The 27,360-nt window shown below is 48.9% G+C and overlaps 7 protein-coding genes across 7 annotated transcripts; 3 read left to right on the top strand and 4 right to left on the bottom strand.

The window, feature by feature from the left end:
* Nucleotides 1-1,258: 1,258 nt before the first annotated feature.
* On the bottom strand, nt 1,259-2,446 carry CkaCkLH20_01673 (uncharacterized protein; the record flags this gene model as incomplete). The annotated part of the gene is made up of 1 exon (XM_038884392.1): nt 1,259-2,446. The coding sequence occupies one exon, from the start codon at nt 2,444-2,446 to the stop codon at nt 1,259-1,261; it is 1,188 nt and encodes a 395-aa protein (XP_038750092.1).
* A 773-nt stretch (nt 2,447-3,219) lies between these two features.
* Nucleotides 3,220-4,278, bottom strand: CkaCkLH20_01672 (kelch repeat protein; the record flags this gene model as incomplete). The annotated part of the gene is made up of 2 exons (XM_038884391.1): nt 3,220-4,052; nt 4,107-4,278. 2 exons carry the CDS (start codon nt 4,276-4,278, stop codon nt 3,220-3,222), a joined length of 1,005 nt encoding a protein of 334 aa, XP_038750091.1.
* A 4,610-nt stretch (nt 4,279-8,888) lies between these two features.
* CkaCkLH20_01671 (snoal-like polyketide cyclase family protein) lies at nt 8,889-9,371 on the bottom strand (the record flags this gene model as incomplete). The annotated part of the gene is made up of 1 exon (XM_038884390.1): nt 8,889-9,371. One exon carries the CDS (start codon nt 9,369-9,371, stop codon nt 8,889-8,891), a length of 483 nt encoding a protein of 160 aa, XP_038750090.1.
* Nucleotides 9,372-11,457: 2,086 nt separating this feature from the next.
* On the top strand, nt 11,458-13,322 carry CkaCkLH20_01670 (MFS quinate transporter; the record flags this gene model as incomplete). Its single annotated transcript, XM_038884389.1, has 5 exons — nt 11,458-11,633; nt 11,702-11,929; nt 12,000-12,146; nt 12,199-12,560; nt 12,613-13,322. 5 exons carry the CDS (start codon nt 11,458-11,460, stop codon nt 13,320-13,322), a joined length of 1,623 nt encoding a protein of 540 aa, XP_038750089.1.
* Nucleotides 13,323-19,282: 5,960 nt separating this feature from the next.
* On the top strand, nt 19,283-20,443 carry CkaCkLH20_01669 (putative exo-beta-1, 3-glucanase; the record flags this gene model as incomplete). The annotated part of the gene is made up of 1 exon (XM_038884388.1): nt 19,283-20,443. One exon carries the CDS (start codon nt 19,283-19,285, stop codon nt 20,441-20,443), a length of 1,161 nt encoding a protein of 386 aa, XP_038750088.1.
* Nucleotides 20,444-21,143: 700 nt separating this feature from the next.
* CkaCkLH20_01668 (methyltransferase domain-containing protein) lies at nt 21,144-25,867 on the top strand (the record flags this gene model as incomplete). Its single annotated transcript, XM_038884387.1, has 10 exons — nt 21,144-21,365; nt 21,416-21,447; nt 21,514-21,593; nt 21,672-21,824; nt 21,890-21,927; nt 21,990-22,027; nt 22,078-22,616; nt 22,764-22,833; nt 23,172-23,275; nt 24,870-25,867. The coding sequence occupies 10 exons, from the start codon at nt 21,144-21,146 to the stop codon at nt 25,865-25,867; spliced, it is 2,274 nt and encodes a 757-aa protein (XP_038750087.1).
* Nucleotides 25,868-26,397: 530 nt separating this feature from the next.
* CkaCkLH20_01667 (uncharacterized protein) lies at nt 26,398-27,003 on the bottom strand (the record flags this gene model as incomplete). Its single annotated transcript, XM_038884386.1, has 1 exon — nt 26,398-27,003. One exon carries the CDS (start codon nt 27,001-27,003, stop codon nt 26,398-26,400), a length of 606 nt encoding a protein of 201 aa, XP_038750086.1.
* Nucleotides 27,004-27,360: the final 357 nt, after the last annotated feature.

Here is a 27,360-nt window from a genome sequence, read left to right as displayed (position 1 = left end):
CTGAGCAGGTCTGACACCATGTGGCCCGGAATGCTCATTGCCACGTACTAGCACGCTCGGTCCGTCAACTTGACTGTCCTCAAGACCTCCGGCGTCGATTCTTCAACTCAGGATCCTGCAGGGGAGAGAACCCACAGAGAATGGGGAAGCAGGAAGCCGCCCGGAGCCCAAGTCGTCAGCTCGGATTCCCACAAAACCCCTAGGCTCAGAGTCACACAGATTTCGATAGCTTATTTCGACGTGTTCTTGGTGCCATTGGGATATTGTACCACGAGTGTCTCATTCTAACCAACTTGAAAATTCTCACAGCCCACGGCAAACTTTCAAACGTGGTGGGGAGCTTGATGTCGATTCCATCATGGGGTTTCGATGGGCTCAATCTCGTGTGGCTTGGTATCCTTCGAACACAACACTGTGGTGTCCGAGATACTCCCTCACTTGAATGTCTTTGTAGAATTTATCGGAGGCGGGATACCTGTCATCTATGGCAGCTAGCTACCGCCAATTTCATTGACTTACCCTAAAACAAAGATCTAGACTGTGTTTTAATTTCTCGTTACATCAGACTTATCCTTTTGAGAAATTGCTCGCCCTAAAATGGAAGTGACTGACCGAGGGAAGCTATAGAGCCCTCTTTTGCCTACTCCTCATTCTCAAGCTGCACCTGTCAGCACGTTCACGTTTCCTGGGACAAAAGCGGACCATTGATGAAACCACAGGTTGAGGAAAGATTATTGAAGAGGTATGCTTGCTGCGAAAGATGGGCAAGGTTGCACACTAAATCCAAGTCTCTGAGATGTCTCTCTCGGGAAATCCACCCACATTCTTGTCGTCTGCAGATGTAGATTTCGCAACATGAAGCTTTGTAGCCACAGTTTCACTAATGTCGATACTATTCGTAACATGTACAACCTTCCAAGCATCATCATAAGAAGCGTACATCGAGCAATCTTGTCATTAGGAACTTGAAAGTAGTTGTTCTCCAGAGCCGAGATTGCCAAGGCGCCACGGTCTATGCATGTGCTTCTTCAGCACCGCGCATGTTGCTATTAAAGAACAGCCCACTCCTATGAAGTTCAAGGTGGCTGGTAAATCTACTCGATCACGAAAGATGTGGAAGAATAAGAAATTATCTCATTGCAAGCGAGATAGGTTACTGCGAAAAGCTTCCATTCTCCGAAAGCCATAGCAATCCAATACGAGAGAGAGCCATATTTAGAATGAATTGAAAACAGTGACCCAGCTTCCTACGAAAAGATCATTTCCAGTAGTCTTTTGTCTTGTACAACTTGACTGGAGCCGAATCTTCGCCGCGTGCATTGATGACCCCGACAAAGGTAGTGCTGTTGGCATCGAAGCAGTTGGTTGGGTTCGAGCTGCTGCATAGGTCATACAGCTTCCTCTCAGACAGATCGCAGTACTTCATGTCTTCATAAGACACAATGTCGTATCCAGCGGAGTTCGGATGCTGGCAGATTTCCGTGGCCGTCTGCCCCGGAATCTCTGTCACCACGATTCGTTCAATATCCATGTTGGAGCCTTGTCGCTTGCTCAACCGGTGTTGTCGCTTTCTCATCCGATCCTTGAAAGGGTTGTTCTTGTGATATTCCGAATCCTCTTTCGACTCTCCCTGCTTGATGTACACATCTTTGTCGTAGTTTGTGGGGTCGAAAACGAGGTCAGGATCAACTTCAGTCCCTTCTCTGCTCTTGTCCGCGCTATCGGGAAGATATTTCAAGGGTGGATCGAAGAAGGGGATCTCGCCATTCGCCTTCAAGTTCTTCCAGTACGAGTAGCGACGAGTAGGGTTGCAGAGATATTTGTGGCCGTCCTTGTTGTACAGGGCGAGCTTGTCCTTAGAGGGGATCATGTCTCTAAGATGGTAGCTCATTGCCCGGGCGTTCTTCCCGCCTGTGTGATCAGCGTCCAGCCAAACGCATCTGGAGTCCAGGTAGTCGGTCATGTGCTTCTGCATCATTCGCGAACTGTAGTACCAGGTCTGACCGCAGGCGTATCCAATGTCCCCAAAGAACGCCGAAGAGTGTCGGCTGTTGGAGACCTGGATCATGGCGATGCAAATGGCGTCGTCATCTGCGCTCAGCATGATATACCCCGGATCCTCATCCTTTTTACCGTTCTGCGTCTGCTGAATCGCCATGGTCTTCTGTCCTCCTTGTTTGAGGGGATTCGACCAACGGCCGTCGTGCTGACCCAGGCGGTCTCCCTTTTCGTTCCAGAGAGATACTGAGGGGTAGTTGCCTTCGCCTCCTTTCAGAGACCGCGAATTTCCCAGACCGACGGTGACCCATATCTCAGGAATCTTGTCCTCGTCCTTGACGCCCCAGGTATGGGGTACAGATGACTCCGGTAGGCCTTCTGGGAAGATGTGTGGAGTCGGCACGAACTGTTGGTAGGGATCCAACTTGAAGCCCAACTCACCCGGCATGGCGAATCTCTGGAGTCGTTCTGGCAAAGCAGATTCTGAGATAGGAAAGAAGGCAAGGGCGATTTTGGACCACAAGGCGGACGGCCGTAGGAAGTTAACCGAAGGAGTCGGAATCGTCGGTGAGAAAGTACTGTGGAGATGAGACGATTATCTAGCATTTTATATGTGCTGCTTTACATATGCATATTTAATTGGTTCAGAAAGCCCCCTCCCGTGAGTCACGAATGGTCAGTTTGTACAACCAGTCCAACGTGAGAGTGATTAAATGGTCTGTGGAACGCCTTCGGACGTCTTTGGGAGAAAACGTCTTCGTCAACCACTGAGATACCGGATGCGGTCAATATGGCCAATCTATGACAAAGTCGTATTGAGTAGGTTCCTCGGGTTCCTCCCTGCGCGACATGTGTGGAACATTGTTGTCTCGTTACACCGTGATGAAAGAAGGAGCTGTCGCCAAGAACTTGCACATGCTAACCAAAACCCTTTGTAGCACGTTTCATGTAGTGCAAAAACGAAGAACACCAACGAGAAACTAATTTGATTTGGATCCCAGCATCTAACCAAGACAAGGTACGAAGACTTCGAGGCATGCGAGGGAAAACCCCTTAAGAATGACTGGAATTGCCTGTTCGATGAACTCAAAGTCTGGGTAGACAAGTGATTGAATACATAATTAAGCAGTAAAACCGCTGACCTAGGCTAGTAGCTGCTGCCTGCGAGGATGGCTTGCGTGTTGCCTTATATCACTGCCGTCAAGCGCCGCTGAAACCAACTCAAATGAACTTCAGTTCCCAAATGTCCCCCAGCCTAGAGTTGTCCTCGGCCAATCCACCGTGGACAATGACAGCATCTCGCGTTGCATCAGCGTCAAACCATCCACGGGGCGCGGGAGGGGTCCCCTGCGTATCAACCTTCGACCATGTCTGTCCCTCTATATCGAAGGCCCAAACGTCTTCCAGCATCTTTCCGGCGCCAGCGTGGCCAAGAGAGCTCGGGTCTCGCTCTCCGAACAGGGTCACGAGATGGGCCTTGCCTTGGATACTGATGGTGAGAACAGCCGATACGCTGCGTGCCTCAGGGCCATCAATCCCATCAGCGCCGAATGAGAATGTCGACCAAGTTTGGGAGGTCAAGTTGAAGATGTCCACAGCACCCCCCCGCTCAGTCTTCCCATCGAATCCGTTCATCCGGTAGATCTTTCCATCATAGTAGGCGATTGATGGACCGCCACGAGCGGGAAGAGGAGCATCAGGGAGCTGAACCCAGGTCTTGGAAGTCACGTTGAAAGACCAGAGGTCTGCCAATCGGCCCTTCTCCGGGCAGCCAGCGTGGACAAAGATGTGATCAGCCCCATCTGTGGCAATGCAGTGATAGCTCCGTCCAGCAGGAAAGGGAGAGTGAGTTTTCATTTCTGCCTTAATGAAGTCCCATTTGTTGCCGGAGGGGGTGAAACGCCACAAGCCGCCATTTTCCTCGACGGGCTCCATGGCGAGGCCACCTCGCCCGGAGAAGATGTAGAATGCATCACCTAAGACAGTGCTTGGAGATCCGACTCGAGGGGAGGGGCCTGATGAAGAGGCAGGAAGTGTTTCGATAGATGCAGAATCTGTGGAAGAGGATGTTAATTCATGAGAAACATTGGCAGTTTCGGTACAGTTACCTTGGCCCGCCTTTAACTCCACAACATCTATCTGACTATCGACAGGCTGTCTAGCGATCAGCTCGCCACCAAAGATGTAGGCATGGTTGCCCAGCACTGATACTGCCTGAGACGAGCGTCGAAGACGTTCGCCGGATGCAATCTGGGTCCATGTAGCAGAGATTCTGGCCATTGTGGAAGATTTGGTGGAGTAGTTGTTTGCACTTGAGTCTTGATGTGACAGGAATGTTAAGGAAGTGAAATTTTAGGCCTCATCTGGGGATATGACCTAGGTTTTATCTTTTCGAAGTCAGCTCCCCTTTAAGCATTCGGTACATCACTCAGAATGCCCGCCGCTGTGAGGTTTAGATGGGGAGACCAGGGGGACCGTGCCAGACCCTCTTCCGCCTGGCAACTTTAGCCGGACCCTCACAATAACGAGAATAGCTGGAAGCTTGGCGCCCCCATCATTCAACATCGGAGTTGAAGAAGCCCGGTCGGATCATTGAGAGTCGGGTGACATATCATCAGGGATCCCGATTGGATCATCGTACAGGATAGTCTCTCGTAATGGGCTCTTGTGAAGTGGGGATGAACACCTGGCTGCGGAAAGCGCACCATGACTCCCTAGACATAGTGCCTGATAGAGGACATATGGACGTTGAAATTTACCCTGACTGAAAGACTTAAGATGGCTGCCTCGGACGTTTGCAGAATTAATTCTGGAAGATTGAAGTGGCAGACCCCCCTACAGGAAAATCAATATGAATGAGCAGAAGGGACAAATCATTACCGTTCTATGCAGTATCTGGGGCTCAATTCTTGGGTTCTTTATTCTCTCCATTTGTATCGGAGCCATAAAGGCCTACATACATCCCGAAAGATACGGACCTCGTGAGGGTAACGATGGACAGCCAGCCCAATCTCGAGCGAATGGAATCGCACGAGCTGTGTTGGACACGATTCCTATTGTTAAATTCGGAAGTTCCGGTCAGAAAAGTCTTGATACCGAGATGCAAGATGCAACGTCGAAGACTCAGCATGCGTCAGCGGAAAGCGGAAGAATTTGCAGCATCTGCACTGAAGACTTCGTTCCTGAAGATGGCATCCGCGTGCTTCCTTGCGATCATGAGTTCCATCAACACTGCATCGACCCGTGGATAGTTGACAGGTCCGCTACTTGTCCGCTCTGGTCAGTCATTCAGAAGGTCTCATGTCAAGAATTCTATCAAGACTCAAAGATTCATGTTGGAAAGTGCTGACCAAAGCGTTGAACATAGCCGTCGAGATCTTCAACCGAATAATCCAACCCGGTCATCGGAACGTTCTCCAAATAGACAAGACGATTTGCAACAAACCGTAATGTGGCTAAGACTGGCCAACGTCTCGACGTAAAGTCAAGGGTGAACTAGGAGTCTGGACTTCATGTTTTTTGGTGGTCTGCCTGAATGAGAGTGACCTTAGAGATGGCAGTATTTGGAATCAAGCACCGATTTATTCAGATAGCTCAAGTTGCGTTTTCAAACCCTGAGAACTATGGAACAAGGTCACATTCGACCAATCAACAGCCACGTTTGATTCCACGTCGCTCAAATACACTGAATCAAACCTCAGAATCGTCATTGACCTTTCCTTCATCACACAAGCAGCAATGATGGCCGAAATGTGGAAAACCTCAACACAGCTATTTCGCAGACACGCCGTCGACATGGGACGCAGCCGCGATCATGCCAACACGGTACACCGATGATTTAGCCATTTCACATCTCCGCCATATTTGTAATGTGTCTCGTTTAGGTGGTGACTTGTGTCATTACTTTGTGCCTAAAATTTCACCTTCGTAATGCTCTCCGTGTTGGCTTAACCATATGTGTTATGAAGGTGATTACCAAATGGGCCTAGCCAGGAGGCAGGCTTACGCTGACGGGATGGCGGAAGACGAATGTCGGTGGATGCGCACCTTGCACACCCTTCAAATTACCATGATAATATCAGAAACCTGCTCGGATTTCGTTCTACCTCATTCCGCTCAAGCTCATTTAGAGACGGATCCGTTCAAACTTCACGGATCGTTTGGCCAACGTTGATTGGATCGTTACTTCACGGGTGCCGAATGCGAGAAGAAACTTCCCCGCAGACACAAATGCTAGAAAACATAGTCAATGCCAAGAAATCATGATCCGAGTATTTTCTTCCGAGCCGACGTGACATCAGGGTGGCGGGGCGAATCCGTGATGATGGGCGGTCTTGGGCTTCGGTTTTCGAAGGTTGACAAGTGTTGTAGCTAGCTTGCATCCCGATGGGTCCTTAGAACTAAGTTGCGACTTACATAATCGGAGGTAAACGGTTCCGTTCAGGGATAAAGTAGCTACGTAAGCGGAGCACACCAGGCTCCCTGTGGTGTCATGACCCGCATGAGCACGTTCATCAACATGCAGAACAGACGGATTTCGAAGTCAAGGCAACTTTTGGCGAATCCAATCAACGTCTGATGAGACTCGGAGCTGGCCTGGCATCTGCGAAGGTGGAGCTAGTCCCTGCCCTGGCTTTGACGGTTGAAAGCATACGATTCGGAGGAAAATGGCCTCCCCCGAGTTCTGAATCTCAACCTGCCAGGGGTGTTTGGAATGTTTGTTGGGCCATCCAGCGGTGACGCGAAATTTGGGTCGTCCTCATGTGGTCGGTCTTCTTCTTCTCCTCTCGTTGTCTCATGTGTTGAAACGCGAACAGACTGCAGCCAGCTTTGAACTACGTGCTCATACAATTTGGCGTTACCCATCGGAGACATCACTTCTCAACCTCATAAGGAGATCCACACAAGCGAATTCTCGACTCTGCGAAGCGGCAGCTCTTCAGTACCGACGGAACAGTGACGACTACCAGAATGTCTAACGACGAAGATCGCGGCGCGGACGAGCGGGCGCCGTTGCTCAACTCTTCTCAGCGACCTAGTGACACAGAAACGGAGACCAAGGTATCTACCAGAATCAGACGCCGATTGTATGTGTCGCACTTCTTGTCTACGTGGAACTCCCGAGTGTTCGAGTTCGGCGCCGTACTATACTTGGCGACAATTTTCCCGGGAACGTTGATGCCCATGTCAGTGTACGCACTGGCGCGTGGTCTATCCGCTATCTTGCTTGCTCCGGCGATCGGACAATACATTGATACTGGGAATCGCCTCAATGTTGTCCGAGTATCCATAGGTGAATAAGTCCGGAAATATCAGCTGTCTCGAGACATGGCTAATCTGAAGAAGTCTTTCAACGTCTCGTTGTCGCGGCATCATGTGCTGTCTTCTATGTGATGAAAATTAGACTGGTGTCTGGTACGCGCGTTGAGGTTGGATTGCTGGTCCTTACGTCATTATTTGCTTGCATAGAGAAGCTTTGTTCCATCATGAACTTGGTTTCTGTGGAAAAGGACTGGGTAGGTCAAGTTCTTGCGGCATGTACCAAGCGAAAAAGTATCTGGATTGCTGACTCTTTCTCTAGGTTGTCGTCGTCGCGGCGAACGATGCGACTTCCCTGCGAACTATGAACGCTCAGATGCGCCGCATCGACTTACTCTGCAAACTGCTTGGTCCACTCTTCATCGCAATAATTGACGGGATCTCGACCGAGGTTGCCATCATTGCCAATTTCGGCATGAACGTCGCATCCGTCGTGTTTGAGTACTATGCGATAGCCCGTGTCTACCATGACGTCCCAGATCTCCAGGCAGACAAGCAACGCACATTGCCTCCGGGACAGGCTACTCCGAGCTCGCTGCATGAGAGAAGCAGAGGATTCCCTCAGTTCTGGCAGAATGTTACATCTATCGCGAGAAAGTCCTTGACGGATATGCGATTTTATGTGCGCCATAGAGCCTTTCTTCCGTCTTTTGCGGGAGCTTTGCTTTATCTCACCGTCCTCAGTTTCGCTGGCCAGATGGTCACGTACCTGCTTTCGGTCGGCTATTCTTCCACGGAAATTGGTATTGCGAGAACGCTGAGCGTTGCCTTCGAGGTACTTGCCACTTGGGTGGCGCCCTGGCTCATGGACCTTATCGGACCTGTCAGAGCAGGTTTGTGGCTAAGTAGCTGGCAAGTGTCGATGCTGGCCGCAGGAACAGCCATTTTCTGGGTCTTCCAAGATCAGCCATGGGTCTCGGCAACCGGTCTTGTAGGAGGAACAATACTAAGCCGAGTTGGGTTGAGAGGCTTTGATCTGTGCACTCAAATCATCGTACAAGAGGTAACAGTTCCACAACTTTGCGAACACTTATTGAATCCCAATACGAACGTGGGACTAACGGTGTCACTTAGGACGTCGAAGCTGAGAGCCGCGGCGCTTTTTCTACAGTAGAAGCCGCATGGCAAAATGCCTTCGAGCTCGTTTCTTACGGGTCTACTATAATCTTCTTCCGACCCGAACAGTTCCGCTGGCCGTCTTTACTTTCAGTTGTCGCAGTAGCAACGGCAAGCTCCGCATACACCGTCTTCGTGTACCTTCGCAGGGGACATCTGCTACACATAGAAGCTGTGGGAAAGTTGGCATGCATACCTAGGTTGAGGCGAAGAGATCGAGACAGGGTCATTGAAAGAATAACTTCGGAGAGCGACATTTAGACGGTCGGTTCATGAACTGAGGTGCTACCACACGGACCCAAGCTTTACATCAAGGGAAGGTTTGAGTGTATCATTTATTTGAACGGGGACTTCACTCATTGGAACAAGACATGTCTATGATACAGGGAAGAAAGTACAGGGTAGTACGTCTGAATTCATACGCTATGCATCGCCATCACTCATCTCGCTCAGAATCAAAACATTGCAATGGGGTTGGTCGCGTTTGCAGGCCGCTGCTGTGCCACATCCCAGTGTTCCATAATGCAAGTGCCGTCGAATCTGAAGACATCAACGACGGCGAAAGGCTGTCCACCTCCAACAAGGTCCATTCGGTAATGGATGTACGCAATATTGTTGTCCAAGCCCTTGTTCATGATCGTGTTGTTGACGGTGTTCGGGGATAGGAACGGAGCAAGAACGTCGAGAGAGTTCTGTCGGCCGGAGAGTGCGTTCGGGTTGTGCTGGATGTAGTCCTCCGCAACATGGTTGAGTAAAGCTTTCGTGGCATTTCTTTCTTCGTAGAAGGCTTGAATGAATTCCCCGAGAATCACCCTCTGTTCCTCCGGAGTTGCTGAACGAGGAGGGCAATAGGGCGCTGACGATCCCTGACGAGGCAGAAGACCCGCGGCGCTCGTGGTCCAGGCAAGGCCTATGGCGAATAATGAGGAGGCGCGCATGCTGTCTAATCCGAATGATCTAACGAGTGTGCTTTTGGTGCAGAAGTGCGTCTGAACTTGGTTGTTATGTTGCAAATGAGAATTGCCAGAGGATGCAGCCCGAGTTACTTATATGCTGAGACGGACAACGCAAAGATCAATTGCCGAACTTCATGTTAATGAACCAAGGCTTACCAAGAAAACAGCAATTGATAGGAGTTCATCCAAACTGCGCCACGTGTTGCAATGCTAAGAAAGTCTATTGCTATGGACCCTCGTATGATATCATGCCAGTGCTTTCTGCTCCCAGTAAAAGAATGGCGCTGCTTGTTGAAATGTATCTGAAGCCATGACTTGCGTACAGCATTGTTACTAATTGCTGCTCCGTTATGGGACGTCGTCGTAGGTTGGACAGAAACGTTGCATCTAATTGCGCAAATCAACTGGACTACCTGCCAATCTTGAGATGCTTCCGGAACTTAATCTAGAGGATCAAATGTCAACCAAGGAAACGGGAGCTTGAAAGCGCAGGGTTCCCTGCTCAAGATCCTCAGCCCATCGGCACCCTGCCGAGCGACGTCGCGGTTATGCATGGCCCTAAGGTTTCGGGGGTGGAGCTCATCCACGGACAGTTACCACGTTTAAAAGCCGACTTATACTGCCCAAACGCTACTAATTCCGTCGCTTACAAAGGATAATGGACGGGCATCAAATTGGTTCCGGTCAGCAAATGAAGAAGGTCCCGTTGATTGAGACCAGTTGAGCAGTAACGCCAGTCCAGTCTGCAGCAAAAGACTATCAAAATTGTTCAAACCATTCTGATTCTTCAATCGAAGCCGACTAAGAGAATCGGCATAACTTGAAGATATGGTCTCATCTGGACAACTGGTTGCAAAGTAACACGGAACTCTCAATAATTATGGAGTAATTCGAGTACTCTAGCTAGTCGTTATCAGTACCAGAAAGTTGTCACTGACATGTCTATGCGGTCAGATAGAACAAATTCTTCTTGGAAAGAAATGAGCCCTACCGTAATCATCAAGCAAAAGCCTCGAAGCGATTCAAGTTCTATGCCAAACATATCGCGATAGACTGGTGGAATTGCTCGAACTGGAGGAGGTGCGGGATAATAGATGAATGTCATAATTTACATGATTCATTTCACACGTTATAAGTACTTTGGCGGTATGTCAGTTTCGTATCACCCAGATCGACACAGGCTCCAAACCCAGCCGGTCAAACGCAGCAAAGTCGGCTCAATATCGCATGCGTTCCATCTGGGCCGCAAAGATATCCAGCGTCATCTCGACCTAAGGACTACCATGCCGGTCATAACGTGCCCGTCTCTTCCATGGACAGCACTTTAGTTTCGACAGTAAGCATTGTATCTAGCCAATAATTGCCCCCTCCCCCCTTCAAGGATCCTATCTACAATGTGTCTCATATGGTTCTCTTATCTCAATAGATTGGTAGCGCCCAGTATGGGGGCTGATGAAACGGCGTGTCCAACATCGAAATGCCCACAAGGACAAGAAATTGGGTAGTTATTTGATTTGTGGACTTGAGTTGGCCCATCTTGGCTTTCGGTTGAGATTTCTTAGCATTCGCCAGTGTCCACTTCCGCCATTGAGATTCTTCCTGGGCTCTTGGTCAGCCTTGGCCACTCCCTTGGATGGGCGCGTTCCCCGCCATCGCCAACGGTCAGCAACAAGCAAAGTGCCAAAGCCAATAAATGCCAACGCTCGGCCCTACGCGTCGACTCTTCGTCTTGTCCTCTCATGATCGATATCACCTGGGCTCTCAACTGCCCAGAATGTTCTTGGCCTTGCCCAGCGTGTGGTTTTCAACTGCTGAATTGGCGGTGCCAGTGACATGTCAACTTCATCTTGCAGGAAACGCAAAACATGACCATAGAGTTGGCTATCGCATTGGATCCAAGGGAGATTGCCATTATAAAAGCTGCATAGTCTCTCCAAATTTTCAGGATGCCTCTTTGTCCAACTTTGCAATCACAGCCATTTGAGGATCTTCCGAGTTGGCAAATCGCCCTTGCGCCTTCTGAACATTCTGACCATATTCGACCCTACGTTTTATTCAGACCGCGGCCATGGGAGGCTCGCTCCTCCAAAAGATCGTCAAAAATGACGCGATGAAGCAGGACCCGCCTGAGATATACGGATGGAGGGTGTATGCTCTTGCGTGTTCTGCTTGCTTTGGGGGGCTTATCTTTGGCATTGACACCGGTGTCATTGGCGGTGTACTTCGTATGGAAGAGTTCCAAGAGTATGAACGCAAACATTGTGCAACATCAAAGCTTCGAAGGTTACCAGCTAATCTCGTTGTGCATCTAGGCTCTATGACCTTGTTGAGATATCCCCCCTTGAACGTTCTAACCTCAACGCAAACATAGTTTCAACACTCCAGGCTGGTTGTTTCGTTGGTGCTCTTCTTGCTGCTCAAGCAGCTGACAGGTTCGGTCGTCGTGCTGTCCTGATTTGGGCTGCTGGCGGTATCTCAGTTATTGGCGTCATTCTTCAGGCTGCTGCTTCGGGACACCTCGCAGCTATGTATGTTGGCAGGTAAGAGCACGAAATACTCTGTATCTTTGGTTTACTGCCACCTGTGTACAAATGCTTACGCTTTCTTCAGGTTCATCTCAGGATTTGGTACAGGCTTTGCATCGATGGTCAACCCACTTTACGTTGCCGAGAACGCTCCTCGAGCTATCAGAGGTGGCTTAACCGGAATCTATCAACTCTTCATCGTTTTCGGAATCTTTATAGCCTACTGGATCAAGTAAGACGATCTTATTTTCAATACAAGAGTCAGAAACTAATTGCCCTCGCAGTTATGGCTGTCTTCGACATGTCGACGGAACTGCTCGATACATGGTTCCTCTAGCTATCCAGGGACTTCCGCCACTTTTGCTCATGATATCCATGTTCTTATGCAATGAATCACCTCGATACTTAGCCAAGCAAGACGACTGGGATGGAGCAATCAGCGTGCTGTCCCGAATCCGTGCTCTGCCACCCGACCACCCCTACGTCGCTGATGAATTCGCGGCTATCCGGTCTTCTATTGAGGAAGAGAACGCTATCCTTGACGGCACCAGTTGGGTCAGCTTGCAGAAGGAGATGTGGCTGATTCCCGCCAACCGGAAGCGTGCGATCATATCCATTCTGCTCATGTTCTTTCAGCAGATGACGGGTAATCTACTCAGTATCTGTCCAAGCTCTAATGTCATGCTAAGCGTTTCCAGGTACAAATGCCATCAACTACTACGCACCCCAAATCTTCGCCACACTCGGTGTCGACGGCACAGAGAACGAGCTCTTCGCAACTGGTATCTACGGCCTGGTTAAGTTGATCGCAGTTGCAGTCTTTCTTGTCTTTGTTGCCGACTCTCTAGGTCGGCGCAAGTCTCTTCTGTGGACTGGCATTGGCCAGGGCTTGACTATGCTGTATGTTGGTGTTTTCATTGCCGTGGCCAAGCCAGGAGAGCAGGAGGGCGGACAGGTCTCGGCTGCCGGATACGTTGCTCTTGTCTGCGTCTTTCTCTTCGCCTGCATGTTCCAGTTCGGCTGGGGCCCATGTTGTTGGATCTACGTCTCCGAAATCGCCACCACGCGCCTTCGTGCAACCAACGTCTCCTATGCTGCCGCGACCCAATGGCTATTCAACTTCGTGGTCTCTCGAGCAGTACCTCCGATGTTGGAGACAATGGGAACCGGCGGCTTCGGGACGTACATCTTCTTCTGCGGCTGGTGTTTTCTCATGACTGCGTTTGTTTGGTTCTTCATCCCTGAAACCAAAGGGATCTCATTGGAGGCCATGAACCACCTTTTTGGCTTCCAAGAAGACATACAGACGAAGCGCGCCGACATCGAGAATTCATCTGTCAACAATGAGCCCAAGCAAGGCGATGTGACACAGCTTGAACACAACAACATTCGGAAAATTCAGGCTTAGTTGGAAGTCACACGCGAGGTACATGTTGCGGCTTTCAGGAAGTCTCAGAGGTCTTCAGGCGCACCATGAATTCGGATTACACCAGAATGAGAGTGGTTCCTAATGAGTTCTTCTGTAAATATGTAGATGCGTAGCTCTGCCTCATTTATAACGAAGAATAAACTGTGAAGCTGATTTGAGCAGGCTCACATCCACGTGACCTTGCGTGACTGATTTCGTGACAAGAGTAACGGAAAGATCGATCTTTTGGACTGATATCCACTGACATGAGTCCATGATTCTTGGCTGCAGTTCCTCCATATGTACAGGCCAGACTGGGATCAAGCTAGGCACTCAGGGTCAACGTTCGGGCTTACAGCACCAGAGCCATCTTGGCAATGGTTAGCTCCGTCGCAGAAACCCTTGCCGCCGGCGCAGGATTTCGCGGAGACTAATTATTATGGTCAGTCCGAGATACATAATACTGGTGAACATTGATAGGCACACAAACCGACTCCGGCTAGAGCAGCCATGAAAAGAGCTAGGAACTTCATTGTATGATTTACCGATGAGAAAAAGCAGAAAGACTGGATAAACTTCAACACGACTGAGGTGTTAAGTTCAACAAGGGGGGCTGAGGATGAAGATGTAATACCCGTACCAGACGGAGAACGGAAGAAGAGACAAATATGAGGACGCTTTATCTTGCACTTTCAAAAACTGATGATTTCTGATAGTTATAGTAGAATTGCATCTTCAATCGCATGGCCAGCGAGGTAGGGTCTATGGCTTTAGGATCCGCTCGGATTTGACATGTCCAGTCGGCTTCGGTTTTAGACGCAAAAACTCCAGCAGACTTGAGGCATATTTTGTCATGGATTTATTTCAGTATGCCAACGAAACTGGCCACATGCAACGAGGATCTACACAGTCTATTGGTGGTGTTATGCATTCTGCTGGTCTTTGCCGCGGATCGCGCGGTTCTGTTGCGACTTATTACAGCTTCAACTTAATTCACGGCTTATATGAGCAATAAACAGCTCCTCAACAAGAGCCAAATCTGATGACACAATGTGTCCGATACTAACTTCGATTAGCTACTAGCTACAAGCCATATCATTAACTAATTGATGATTAGAATTAATACATTACCAGCGTATTCTAGAGAGAGCTTTCGTACAATCAACAACATGATTGTTGAAATCTTAGACCGCAAGGTAGATCAAACATCGCGTGGTCCGTGACTTTATGTTACGGCGAGTAAAATTCCGAGATTAATCGTAAGTTGTACGCTGCAATCGGATTCCGCTCTTCACGAATCCTTTAACGGAGGATATTGTCCAAATGATGCAGGGGGTTCCCCGAGACGATAAACCTAGCGAAAGATCAGACTCAGCGGCCATCGGTTGCCCGAGAGAGCTTGGTCCAATCAACGACAGGTTCAGTCAGAAACATCAATCATCGAGCGGGGACTGTTTGGGGTAGGTAATCCACATCCATGTCGTACATAAACCCGCACTCTCCCATTATCCGTCCAGATGGGTTTGACCGTGAAGCATCACTCATCAGGGAATACGTGTCACATCGGTTGAGACATCGGTTTTCGCGAGCATGGCTGCTATTTTAAGGCAATCAAATGTTCCTCAGACTGGTACCTTGACCTTGAATAAGCATCGTGATCACAATGTTTTAACATCGTTCTCGTATCTTGACACATCATCCCCTGGCTACAATGACCCAATCACGTTTCCAAAGGACCCTAAGGAACGGTGAGTTACCCGACAAGATCACCGCGTTTGACTCGATGTCCGCCGATGAAACTTGTATGTAGATATATTGATTCAAATACAGGGAAAATTTACTCGGCATCCCGGGCAATCGAAAGACTCTCATAGCGCAACCAACTATCGTGACCGATGTCAGTAGGAACATATCAAGATACACACTGGACTGCCACGGATTTCAATTTGTCCATCACACAACTTCCTGCAACAAGGATATCTTTCTTGACGAAGAACGTATTCGGACAGACTATTTCCCTGAAGTTGAAGCACTTCTGAAGGAAGTGTATGCATAGCTCCCTCTGAAAATAGGCATACGAAACGGCTGACGTTAAGTCAACACATGCAGAACCGGGGCCTCTTTCGTGCACTTCTTCGATTATGCTGCACGGGGACCAGTCAATGATGTCCCCGATGACCCGACAATGAACAGACCGGTCAAGTCCGTTCATTGCGATCAGTCGTATGAGGGCGCAAGAAGAGTACTTATGACGCGACTCAAGGACCGGAATTTTGCAGAAGATGTGGTCGCGAACCGGAGATTCCAGATTATCAACGTATGTCCCTATGCAGCATGAATTGACCATGATATCTCCCCCTTCGCAAACCTTTTCATGTTACTAATGCAACCCACCGCACGTAGGTATGGCGTCCTCTAAAAACCATCTACAAAGATCCTTTCGCGGTAACTGATGCTCGATCGGTACCCGAATCGGATCTTGTCGCACTTCCTGTCATAGCTGGAGACTACCATGAAGAAAGCTGGGCCTCGAAGCCGAGCGCGACTCATCGATGGCACTTCAAGTTTGCCCAGCAGCCGAATGAAGCACTCATTTTCAAATGTTTCGATTCAGTTGATAATAGAGAGACAGCTCGAAGAGTTCTTCATGCGGCATTTACTGATCCAGACCAGGAGCACATGCCCCCGAGGGAAAGCTTTGAGGTTCGGGCTATTGTCCTTTACCCTCAGTAGTACTTGGGAAGTCCAAGCATGCATAGCGCCAAAGAGCAAGAGACATGTACCTGTCTAACCGTGGCTAACTCCAGGCACTATTAGCACAGGATTTCAATAGCCTTTACTCAGGTAATCGTCATATAGTGAGAATTGAATCTGACTCATTCGCACTTCCGATCATCCTATGAATTTCGAAGTCGTATTTTTTCATCACTTGACAACGCTTGAGGCATACAACAGTCGAACCAAATCTCACAAAGCGTGACATGACGTCTACACAGGAACAAAGACACTGGTCCAGCTTGTTCATGCATGTGGGAAGCTGAGAGACTCAAAGCATGATAATCCGATCTCAGAGGATGCTGACGCATAGCTGAGTGTTTCTTTTGACTGCTGGTATGGACGCCCGAACGACGTTTGCTTTAGAACTCACCCTGGTTTCCAAAATCCGAGATTGTCCTGTTGCTGTTCAGGCGGGGTGTATCTACTGGAGACCTCCACAAGGGGGCTGAGCAAATGAACATTGCCAGGGTATGATTCAGGGGTTGAATCTTGGTTCGATCTCGGGGATTTCGTCATTGCCTCACTTTTCCGCTTCATCGGGACCATGTCTAATTCTGCCATACAAGAGCGCGTACCACCTAGACTTGTGCAACTGTACAATAAAGCTAGTTTCTTTGCGTCGGCCTGAAATGACGAGGCAACTTCGCTTTCAAATACAATACTCCTGACTGGGCCTGTTGAAAACAGACATCGACCTTTTTCTCCACTTGTCGCTGATCCTTGTTCCAGCTGCAGTGCTGCCAGCGAAAGTGGTTAATTGCGATGGGGACGAATATGGAAACCAACGGCCGAGCATACTATTTCCAGCCACTCAGACCGAATACGCTCTGACTCTGCCAATCATCCCAAAGGAGCGCTCAGGCAAACTTTTTCTGTCATTTTTGACGAAATCTCATCGTCCTTCGTGGGTGATATGCAGACAACTCGAGTTTATTTTGTGCGCCTCCAAACGTCGATCCAGAGAGGAGCAAGCCCGTCTTCTAGAGACTCAAGTCATGGCAACGCACTCTTGCACCAACTTTAAGACTTCGGTAAGAGGTAGTCCGCTCCTACCCTACATATTGCTGACAGAATCAGGATAAGCAGCACATACCATCAACGCAATTGCTTATCGATGTATCAGAATTTGGACCACCACGATGTTCCCCGTGTCCGCGAAGAAGGAGGTGTTGATAAAAGTGGCCACTTGCACGGAGCTCAGGAGTTGAGTGGTTTGCCGCGAAAATCAGCATCTAAACGATCGAGAACACTATCGGTAATGTCACTTGAGCACATCTTGTGTCAAGGCAATGTGGAGCCTCCTCAACTCAGCACCGAGACACACTCACAAGAGTATTTGGAGCCCATCTCTCACGTCTACTCGTCGCCACTGGTTCAACAAAGTTGCAAAGCTGGAACTATCAATTCGTCTCCTGAAATTCCGGCGAAACAATTCCGAACCCCATCGGCGCTGTCGCCAGATCTACCGACAGAAACGCGCCAAGTTTTGCCGAAGACGATTAACGCTAAGAGCAGTGGAAGCTCGAGCTCTTCGAAATCGAGGCGTGCATCGCGACGCAAATTGGAGGTAGCAGACACAAGAACTAGGAAAAGGCGTGTCAATAATAACCAACAAGTGGCTCTTAATTCGTATGTGTCAAATCTCAGCTTGATATACGAAGGAGCACTCTCGGATTTGAAGTCAGCGGTAGAAAGTTGATATGCACTACAAGTTGAGCCACTGTAAATATCCATGTTCGGAGCTTGGTGGCTCTGCAATAATCAACGCTATGAGATGAATGAGTCTATGTAGATGAGTATTAAAAAGCCTTTGTAGTTCATACCGTCACTATCGTGAACGTTTCGTGGCACCTGCCAACAACCTATCGGGTATTATAAGCCAATATAATGGTCCTATGATTGTATGATATATGATGTCGACATGATTTATCCAAAGCAGTTGCTTTCGCTGCTTGTGAAAGGTGGCAACAGCTGCGAATCGCCGCTCATTACAATGCAGCAACCCTTATTTTATGGACTGCATTGACATCTCGCTATACCCAGCGAGTACACATCGAGCAATGAGACTAGCAGGCCGCCGGCTTTACTACTGTTCGCTTCTCATTGACCCGAGATGAAGCATTGAGTAATGTCAAGTACAGTTAAGCCAAGCAAAAAGTGGAAGTAGAACGAAGAGGCGCAAGCCTTGTTGTATCCATCGACGTGAGTATCGTATGTAGCCTCGGCATGGGCGTGATGGATCCAAGCTTCAATCTTGGTCATCTGCCGATGGTACTGCTATGGTGTTCCGGTGGCGGCCGAGCCATCCCGTCCCACATCGGCGGAAAGTGGATGAAATGATGGGTAAGATGTGCAGAAGTTGCCGCTATCCGACCCCACTTGCCGGACGACAGCACATCTGGCCGGGTCATTGAACACGAGAGGCATTTTCTTCCTGGGCGCATCCAATTTTGATGTACCGGTGTGCATTTTCACGAGACATGAATCTTGGCTTTCTACTACGTTTTTTGCGGTGTCTTCTATTTCAATGTATCAGGTCTTCAAGCCATGGGCTATTATCACACTTTTTCTGTGCCCCTATCTCAGTAGAACGTGCCATTTTGATCGTTCTCAATGTCTGCGCAATTCATACATAGAGTGTCTGCTGAGACAATCATTCATCATTCTATCAATCTCACAACGGCTTCCATACCCCTGCATGAGCTTTTCTCAGGAGAATGGTTGAACCATTTCTGTGGGAAATGCGGAGCATGACTTCCCCGTGCATATTCTGGGGATGACTGTATGCGGGGCCCCGCAAGCTAAATTCAAGCACACGGCACGTGTGTGATGTGACATGGTCGATGGTACTTGACGTAGTAGATTCACCGCATCCTGTACACCTCTAGGACCATGGTACAATCGCAGTTCGGGTTAAGTGACAGCGGAGCGACGGGTCTAAGGTGCATGTTGGGGACTACCATCTTCGTGAAGGGATATCAGGGTTTTCACCTTCTTCGCTGTGTGGTGTTCGCCGAGTACAAAAGCAACATGCTTTTCCATGAATAAACACAATTATTTCAATCGTCAACGACCTCACATCTTTCGCAGCCTCTTCTTGGGATCCCAGGCCTTCACTCTGGTGCTACCCAAATCGCTTCCGAAGCTTATCTTACTGTATTTATTCCATCACCGTGCGCACCATGCGATCTCTCAGTCTTTTTTGGGCTATCGGCTCTTTCATGAGAATTGCACAAGCTGCTGCTTATGTCGACTGGAAGACCTTCAAGGCCACAGGAGTGAACCTTGGAGGCTGGCTCGTCCAAGAAGCAGTTCTTGATGCACCGTTTTGGGACGAGTATGGCGGCAATACTACTGACGAGTGGGGCTTCTGTGTCCGACTAGGCGCTCAATGCGGCCCGGTCTTGGAACGGAGGTATGCGACATTCATCCGTCCCGCCGACATCGATAAACTCGCCAAGGCCGGAGTCACCATCTTGCGCATCCCTACGAACTACGCTGCCTGGATCAAAGTTCCCGGATCACAGCTGTACACCGGCAATCAGGTCCAGTTCCTGAAGACAATTTCAACCTACGCCATCACAAAGTACAACATGCACGTCGTCATTGATATTCACTCCCTACCGGGCGGGGTGAACGGCCTTGGCATCGGCGAGAAGGATGGCAACTACGGCTGGTTCAACAACAACACCGCTTTGGACTACTCTTATCGCGCAGTCGATGCTGTAATCCAATACATCCAGACTTCAGGATCTCCGGAGTCGTACACCATTGCACCCATCAACGAGCCGGTCGATAACCGTGATTTCTCAAAGTTCGGTACCCCTGAGGCTCTTAGCGAGAATGGAGCTTCTTGGGTAGCCAAGTACATCAATGGGGTGCTTACTCGGGTTCGTGCAGTAAACGCAAAGATTCCTGTTATGTTTCAAGGCGGCTTTCGTCCCGAGACTTTCTGGTCACCGTACTTTACCGCTGATCAGAACCTCGTTATCGACGCCCATCACTACTACTTCGCGGGCCGGCCAACCACATCAGAGAACCTTCCCAGCTTCATGTGCGAGGACGCAAAGGGTTCAGTCGGGGATGGGAAATTCCCGGTCTTCATCGGAGAATGGTCGATTCAGGCTGTTAGCAACAATACCTTCGCCAGCCGGGCCAAAAACCTGAACAATGGGCTGAATGTTTGGTCCAAGTACACTCAAGGAAGCACATATTGGACCGCCAAGTTTTCAGGAGATGCTCCTGTCGATGGCCAGGGCACGCAAAGCGACTATTGGAATTATGAGGCATTCATCGATTTGGGAATCATCAACCCCAGCTCGTCTGAGGGATTTTGCCCCTGAGTCCGAATACATCAATCAGTTACGCGTCAATTAGGAAGATCGCGGCCAGAGTCCAATCAGCATCAAGGGGGACATCATCAAATCTAAAGGGACGAATCATGTATACGAATATATGCAGCGTGGATACAACAGCGGGATTGATAATCTTTGTTCTTTAAATAGTAAGGATGGAAGTTGCACACTTATACGACCATGATACATACCAAGCATGTCGGGATTCAATACTCATGTGCTCTTCATGTTATTTTGTACTTCTCTGGTGTTGCCAGAACCCAAGAAATTGATATGGTTGAACCAAACCTGTCGTGGCCGGAAAATCTAAACGAATAAAATGTTTTCGACGCTTACATTGTTACTGTAGATTGCAACCTGTGGCTGACGGAACGCCTTTGTCTTGGGTTTCTCGGCTTGACAAGGTTCCCGAAGGCCGGTCCCGAATTCCAGTCATTTTTCCCGCGCATGTGAGAGGCTTTCCGCCTAGAGTTGATATGCGTCCGAATGCGTCTGAGACCTTTCAGCCCACCGCCCCGCTGATGGCAAAGGAACCAAAACGCCAAATGGAAGAGAGCGATCGTCTTACAAAACTCGCTTTGCAATCCCATTGCTGTCCGCGTTTTGATCCGAATGCTCCCATGGAGATCTGCGTGTTCAATACTCTATCCCCAAACACTCGAGAAACAACTTGTTCTCTTACGCAGCAATGGCTGAGACTTCCGAGCAGCAAGCCACTTCGGCACAGGAAACCGCCCCCATCCTGAACGCTAAAGCCACCTCGTCCAACAGCCCAACCGCGGGATCTCTTCACAAAGAAAAGACTGAGGCATCGGTCGATGGCCCCTCAACGGTCATGAATGCTGCCGGTTCCTCGTCACAGGATGTGACAACCGGGGAGGAACCTCTTGAAGCTGATGAGGGAGAAACAGTTCGTCCACCATCAGTCTCATGATAGGATGTCGCTAACCATCAGATAAGGCCGACGACACTACATCAATTGATGATCGAATGTATGTAAACATCCATCAACTTCGCACTTGAGTCCGCAGTAACAATAGTAATGACTACAGATCAAGCTACACGTCTTCATTGACGTCTAGCATCCTTGATTATCCTATGGAGTACGGGAGACGATACCATGCATATCGTTCTGGCTGTAAGTTTCATGCTGTCACAATAACGTGCAAACGATTATGCCAGACCGTCGCCTGTGTTGACAGACTTGAAATCATAGCCTATGTTCTGCCGAACGATGAAATGGAATCGGATCGGCTTGATATGGCTCACGCCCTCATCACTCGAGTAATCGGCAACAAGCTGTTTTTGGCGCCAGTAGAGCCCCAAAAGGTCCACCGCATTCTCGATATCGGTACTGGCACTGGGATCTGTGAGTAGCGTTTGGCTGAATGTCTTTTCTGCGGTTCATTCTCTTACCAGAATCACTTTGCTTAGGGGCTTTCGACGCAAGTGAAATGTTTCCTAACGCAGAGGTTAGTTCACTTCGTCTCGCCTTCCTGGTGTCAAGACACGCAGCCACTGAATGTAGAAATAGATTATTGGGAACGATTTGAGCCCAATTCAGCCTACCTGGTATGTTTACCGTCCTACACATGGTTGACGTCGCTGAAGCTTTTCGACAGGGTTCCTCCAAACGTCAAGTTTGAGATTGACGATGTTGAAAGTCCCTGGGTCAGCCAAAAGTACGACTACATCATGTGTAGATACATGGCCGCATCCATCGGCGACTGGCCGAAACTGGTGAAAAATGTTTACGAGTATGATTTTTCCCTCTTGCTCTTCATGATCTTATGCTGGATGAGAGGTCTAATCCCGGCATTCAGAAATCTCAATCCGGGGGGCTGGGCAGAATTCCAGGACATGAGCGTTGAATACTACTCAGACGATGGTTCTTACACGCCTGATCATTCCACACACAGCTGGAACCAGACTTTCGTCCGCACATTGAAAGACATCGGAAGAGATCCCACCCCGGGACCACAGCTTGATGGCTGGGTCAGAGGGCATGGCGGGTTCAGCCAGGTTATGCACCAGAAGTTCAAGGTCCCCATTGGTCCGTGGGCGAAGCAGAAGCATTACAAGGACATTGGCTTGCTGAACCTGGCGCAAATATTGGAAGGTTTAGAAGGCTTCTCCTTAAAGCTTTTCTGTGGGGTGCTTGGTAAGTCGAGAGAAGAGGTCCTAGTACAACTTGCGGCGGTGCGAAAAGAACTGAGGAGTAACGCTTTTCATGCGTTGTTTGATATGTAAGTCCTCTCACATTGTCTCATATTCCATGCATTGAGGTTTACTGACCATTCTATCGCAGACACGTGGTTTACGGTCAGAAGCCCGCTTCAAAAGACGCATCGCCTTAAGCTTCTTGGTCGTGCGAAGTCGTGAGGTTTTACATTGCACGACAGACTCCAGCCATCACCCTTGTGTTTCAACATTCTCTGCATTGGATAATCTAGCTTAGACGTTGGTTCCGGTCGCTCAATTTAGTCAAAGCTTTAAGCGCACATCATGGGTTCGTGATGCTTGACATGAATGTTGAGGGATCCTAGCAAATAGAGCATTCTCATTCATATATCACATTACGCTTCCTCTGGATAGAGACGTGTTAAGATCGTGAAGAAATAGTTAACTGGCTCAAATCATACTGGCGGATTGAAAAGGCCCGATAGGTATATGAGGAGTAATCATCCTCCGACTACGACGATAACAGTGAAAACAGCGACTGTAAGGGCAGCGACGAGAAGGTGCACGGCAGGTGCAAGCCGCTCAAGCTTGTCGAGGACACCGAGGATGACGGTCCCGTGTTGAAGCTCGCATGCAAATGTATTTTATACAAAGGGTCAACAATGTTTGAGCATTACATGTCTTAAGACGACAACTCCAGTCAACATGAAGTTTGGGCATGATGATTATCTGTTCCTGATGCCACATCTATCATGTTATGCAACCCCAGTAAGCCTTCATGCAACTCGGCACAAGACTGAGCCCAAAAGACAAACTGTTAACCCGGTAAGAAACCTGAGGTGTGATCTACGTTTTACTTGTATTCTTCTCGCTTGAAGCCGCTTCAGTATTGAACGTCCACAAATACTATTCTAGTAGAAACGTCTTTCAAAACGTTGAAATGTTCTGCATATCATCAAATAACAGAAAACGCAACCGAAATATTGCCCAATTGACCCTAGCTACGTACGTAAACTGCTTAAAAGCCTCATCTCACCCGTAATAGAATAAGCTATTGGTGACATGACGAGAGCTCAGCCAGTGTTGTTATTGCTAGACATTGTAGGAATTTGCTTTCCCAGCTCATAGGGATCATGTTATTTCCTCGAAAGGTCTGAGCACTCTCGCTGAATGTGACCCAACGTGGTTTGATGGATCTGAGACTTGAGTCAAATTCCGATCAATCTCAAACAGCGGAGGCAAATTCACATTCCTACGTAGCCCCAGACCCTCTTTAGCTGGTATGATGGCTTCAATAGTCGCTTTCCTCTGCGGTTCAACCGTCTCGTCGTCGTAAAGTGGCTAGAAAAGGCTCCATTTGAACTGTAATATCGCACTCATTCATTCTGCATCTCTAAATCACAATAGAATATTGAGCCCCTTCAAAGTTTTATTGCTGAAAGCGCTCGGTGCTATAAAAATGATCAAATATTGCGCCGTTATAACCATGAAGCATCTTGGGAACGAGTCTATGAAACTGCTTTCACAGGGAGAAACAAGGTGAAATGATCACTGACTAATAGTAGCTAGAATTCTAAGACTTTGCCATTTCTCTTCAGCTCAGCTCAGCTCAGCTTTCCAAATTCGCGGCGAATCCGAGCAAATTCCTCGCATTTCAACTCCAAAACCACGCGTAACATCCTCGCTTAACCATTTCCTAAGACACCTGCCATGATCTCACTTACCCAACATAATGAACCACCGGGTAAGGGTGTTTGAGAAGACCGCGTTGAGATAGTCACATCTGAAGAATCGTATAAATAGATGGACTTCGGGAGAAGGAACTTGATGTGCTTCAAGTTCTTCACCAACATACTCAGAGTTTGATCCAAATTTATTACTTTTCTTTCTCCCGTCTTTGAACATGAAGACTTACAACTTTGCAAACATTGTCTTGTTGCTTCCTGCACTGGGCTTGGCTGCTATTTGCAACAATAACTGCGGACGTCAGGTCGCCGGCACTGCCCGAGCTAGTCCGCCTCTGGCCTCTAGGTCTTCCCTGTGCGCAGCCTTCGTTACGACTTATGTGACCGGTTCGCCTCAGTAAGTTGCCACCTCTGTATCTTCCCAATACGACGGCGACTAACTCTTCAAATAAGGCCGGTAACCGGCAGAAATGTCCATGTTCGTCGCCAGGACTCGCCTGTACCTGTAATTACAGGCACGAAACCGGTTTATGCGAGTAGCTGTCCAGACGTTACCGCATATTGGTCTGCTTGTCAATGTATTGAGGGCATCAAGGCTACTACTATTACGGCGCCGTTCTCTCAATCAACCATCAGTACCAGCGCGTCTATCACAATCTCGATTCCATCTTCTTCCGACGAGCCTGTTGTCACGAGTACGGAGGAGCCTTCCAGCTCCTCCATCAGCACTATCGTCCCGTCTTCTTTTGAGGCCTCTCCTTCGAGCACAGAAACGTTATCCAGTACCTCAGATCTTGCAAGCAAGACCACCCCAGAGCCCTCAAGCTCCATAACATCCACATCTAAGCCCAGCGATTCACCGTCAAGCACCACAGAGTCTTCCGCCACACCCAGCTCCTCTTCTGTCGTGAGCCTCCCTCAGTGCACCCCAGGCCTCGAGTTCGCCATCTACGCCTTTGAACGAGACACTGAAGTCTGCCAAACCATCTACTCGAACCCATCCCGAACCATCAACCTCCAGCAAATCTTCCAAGACCGCATCCCAGACGCAACAGGTCTGACGCCCTCATCTGGACGAATTGGCTTCCGACAAAGCGGCGCCGCAGCAAGTCGTCCGATCCAATACTATGGCGTCTCAGGTCGTGCGGGCTCGACCTTTGAGTGCAACGTCATTCATCACCGCGGCTATATCGAAGTTACATCACCAGGAGCCTACTCCGTCGTCCCAGAAACTCCGGACGACGTCATTCTTGCGTGGGTCGGCGATAATGCTGAGTCGGACAACTTCGAAGCCAGAAACAGCAACATCGCGGGCCGCTGCTGTGGAACACCTGCACCGTACAGATTCGAAGTCGAGCCCTTTGATGGCTTGTCCAAGTACATCCCTTTCCGAATTTTCTACGCGAACGCTGGCGGACCAGGAGGCTTCGGTATCAGGGTGGTCGATGCGCCCGGCAATCAAGTGCCGCAGAACACGACTGGACCGCTCCTCGTCGCAAATTGCACAGGAGAGGGAAACCCTGCCCCCGGCTGGCCTGCGTGGTAAAATGAGTAATCCTGGTCTACTGGAGGAGGAAGACTCTAGACGATCTCTTCATGTAGTCTCTGCTCAACCTCTGAGATTACGGAGTCTGGTTCTGAATTTTTCCAACCAAGCCAATTCCGCAGGCCTACGTTTCAATACAGAGTAGATCTATCGTTGTAAAGTTGTATCAGACAATAGATCATACTTTTTCTCGAATTTCACTCCACCATAAATCCGTCTTCTTGGCAGCCCCAGATAGCTTTTCACTGAGTCAAGATGCGATATGAACCTTGAATAGTTTCTTTATTTCTTAAGGATCAAAAGCCTTCATTTGCAGGTGATTTTGATTAGCACTTGTTTTGTCTGCACTCCTTACCAATTCTCGCTATCTTATAAACACGTCCCTTGTACTACAGTTCTTTCGTTTTCAAGAGACCCCCTATCATTCCTGGATACTGTAGTATAAATGTATGTGCTATGCTAATTGCCTGATGCCTAAGTGGATTATTCAGCTGTTATTCTTGCATACGAGTCGTAACAATAGCATTGTATCAATCAAGCACGCTCGTTTTGTGACCCAGTCCTATTCTGTCGGGTCTTTGCAGCCCCTGTTTCTCCCAATTGTCCATCGCCTGCTCAAATAGCACCACCTGCTCTTCCCCAGTCGGCATATGATCGCTCTTTCCCCTCCCTAGTCGGCTATCCATCGTCTCAGTGAGGCTGGCCTCCATATCCGTATCATCCATCACGTCATGCTTGAAAGTATAGGTCCGAGTCTCGCAGTTCCTCCATCCGGTCCCATGGTTCAACCATGAGTCCTCCCAATCCTCGGTGAAGTAGTGCAGGAAACTCCCGTGCGTTACGAGGGCAACTTGAGGGTTCTTGTCGCCTTCTTCGATGAGTTTTCGGATCTTCTGTCGGATGAATATACGGGCGTCGCGGGCGCGGGCTGCGATGGCGCAATGCTCTGGGCTGTAGCGAGTTCCCAAGGCCTTTACGCTCCAGCCGTCCTCGACAAGAGAAAGGTTGACCGGCCACTTCATCTCGCCTACCACCTCGCCGAGAACTGATGGATTGGTTCCAATGTCGCAAGGGTCATCCGAGGTTTCCTGAACGTCAGGGAGAGCGACGATCTCAGGGTGACACTTGTTGCTCATCGTGAGGGCTGGTTGAAACACTAGATGAGCAGATCGAAGTGTTCGGCAAAGCGGAGAAGCGAAAACTAAGGATATTTTTGACTGATCTGAGAAGGCCGTTGTACGCAAAGTCATGCTTTGCTCCTCACCCAAGGGAGTCAGATGAGGATCAGAAAGAGTGTAGTTTCCGGCCCCAATGTTGTGAAAGCCCTGTCCATGACGGACACAATGTATCAGAGGTGACATTGTGAGGGACGTAGGAGGAATGAACTTTCCATAAAAGACGTTGAATGTTGAATGGCGCAAATTATGTAGCTACCGCAATGACCGCAGTTCATGATTTATAGGCACCGGTCCGAGAGCAGCACAATGAAATCG

The sequence above is a fragment of the Colletotrichum karsti genome (assembly GCF_011947395.1).
Source record: "Colletotrichum karsti strain CkLH20 chromosome Unknown Scaffold4, whole genome shotgun sequence".
In the NCBI taxonomy this organism is placed as follows: Eukaryota; Fungi; Ascomycota; class Sordariomycetes; order Glomerellales; family Glomerellaceae; genus Colletotrichum; species Colletotrichum karsti.
Note: the sequence above shows the minus strand (reverse complement) of the source record. Positions and strands in the feature narration are given on the sequence as shown.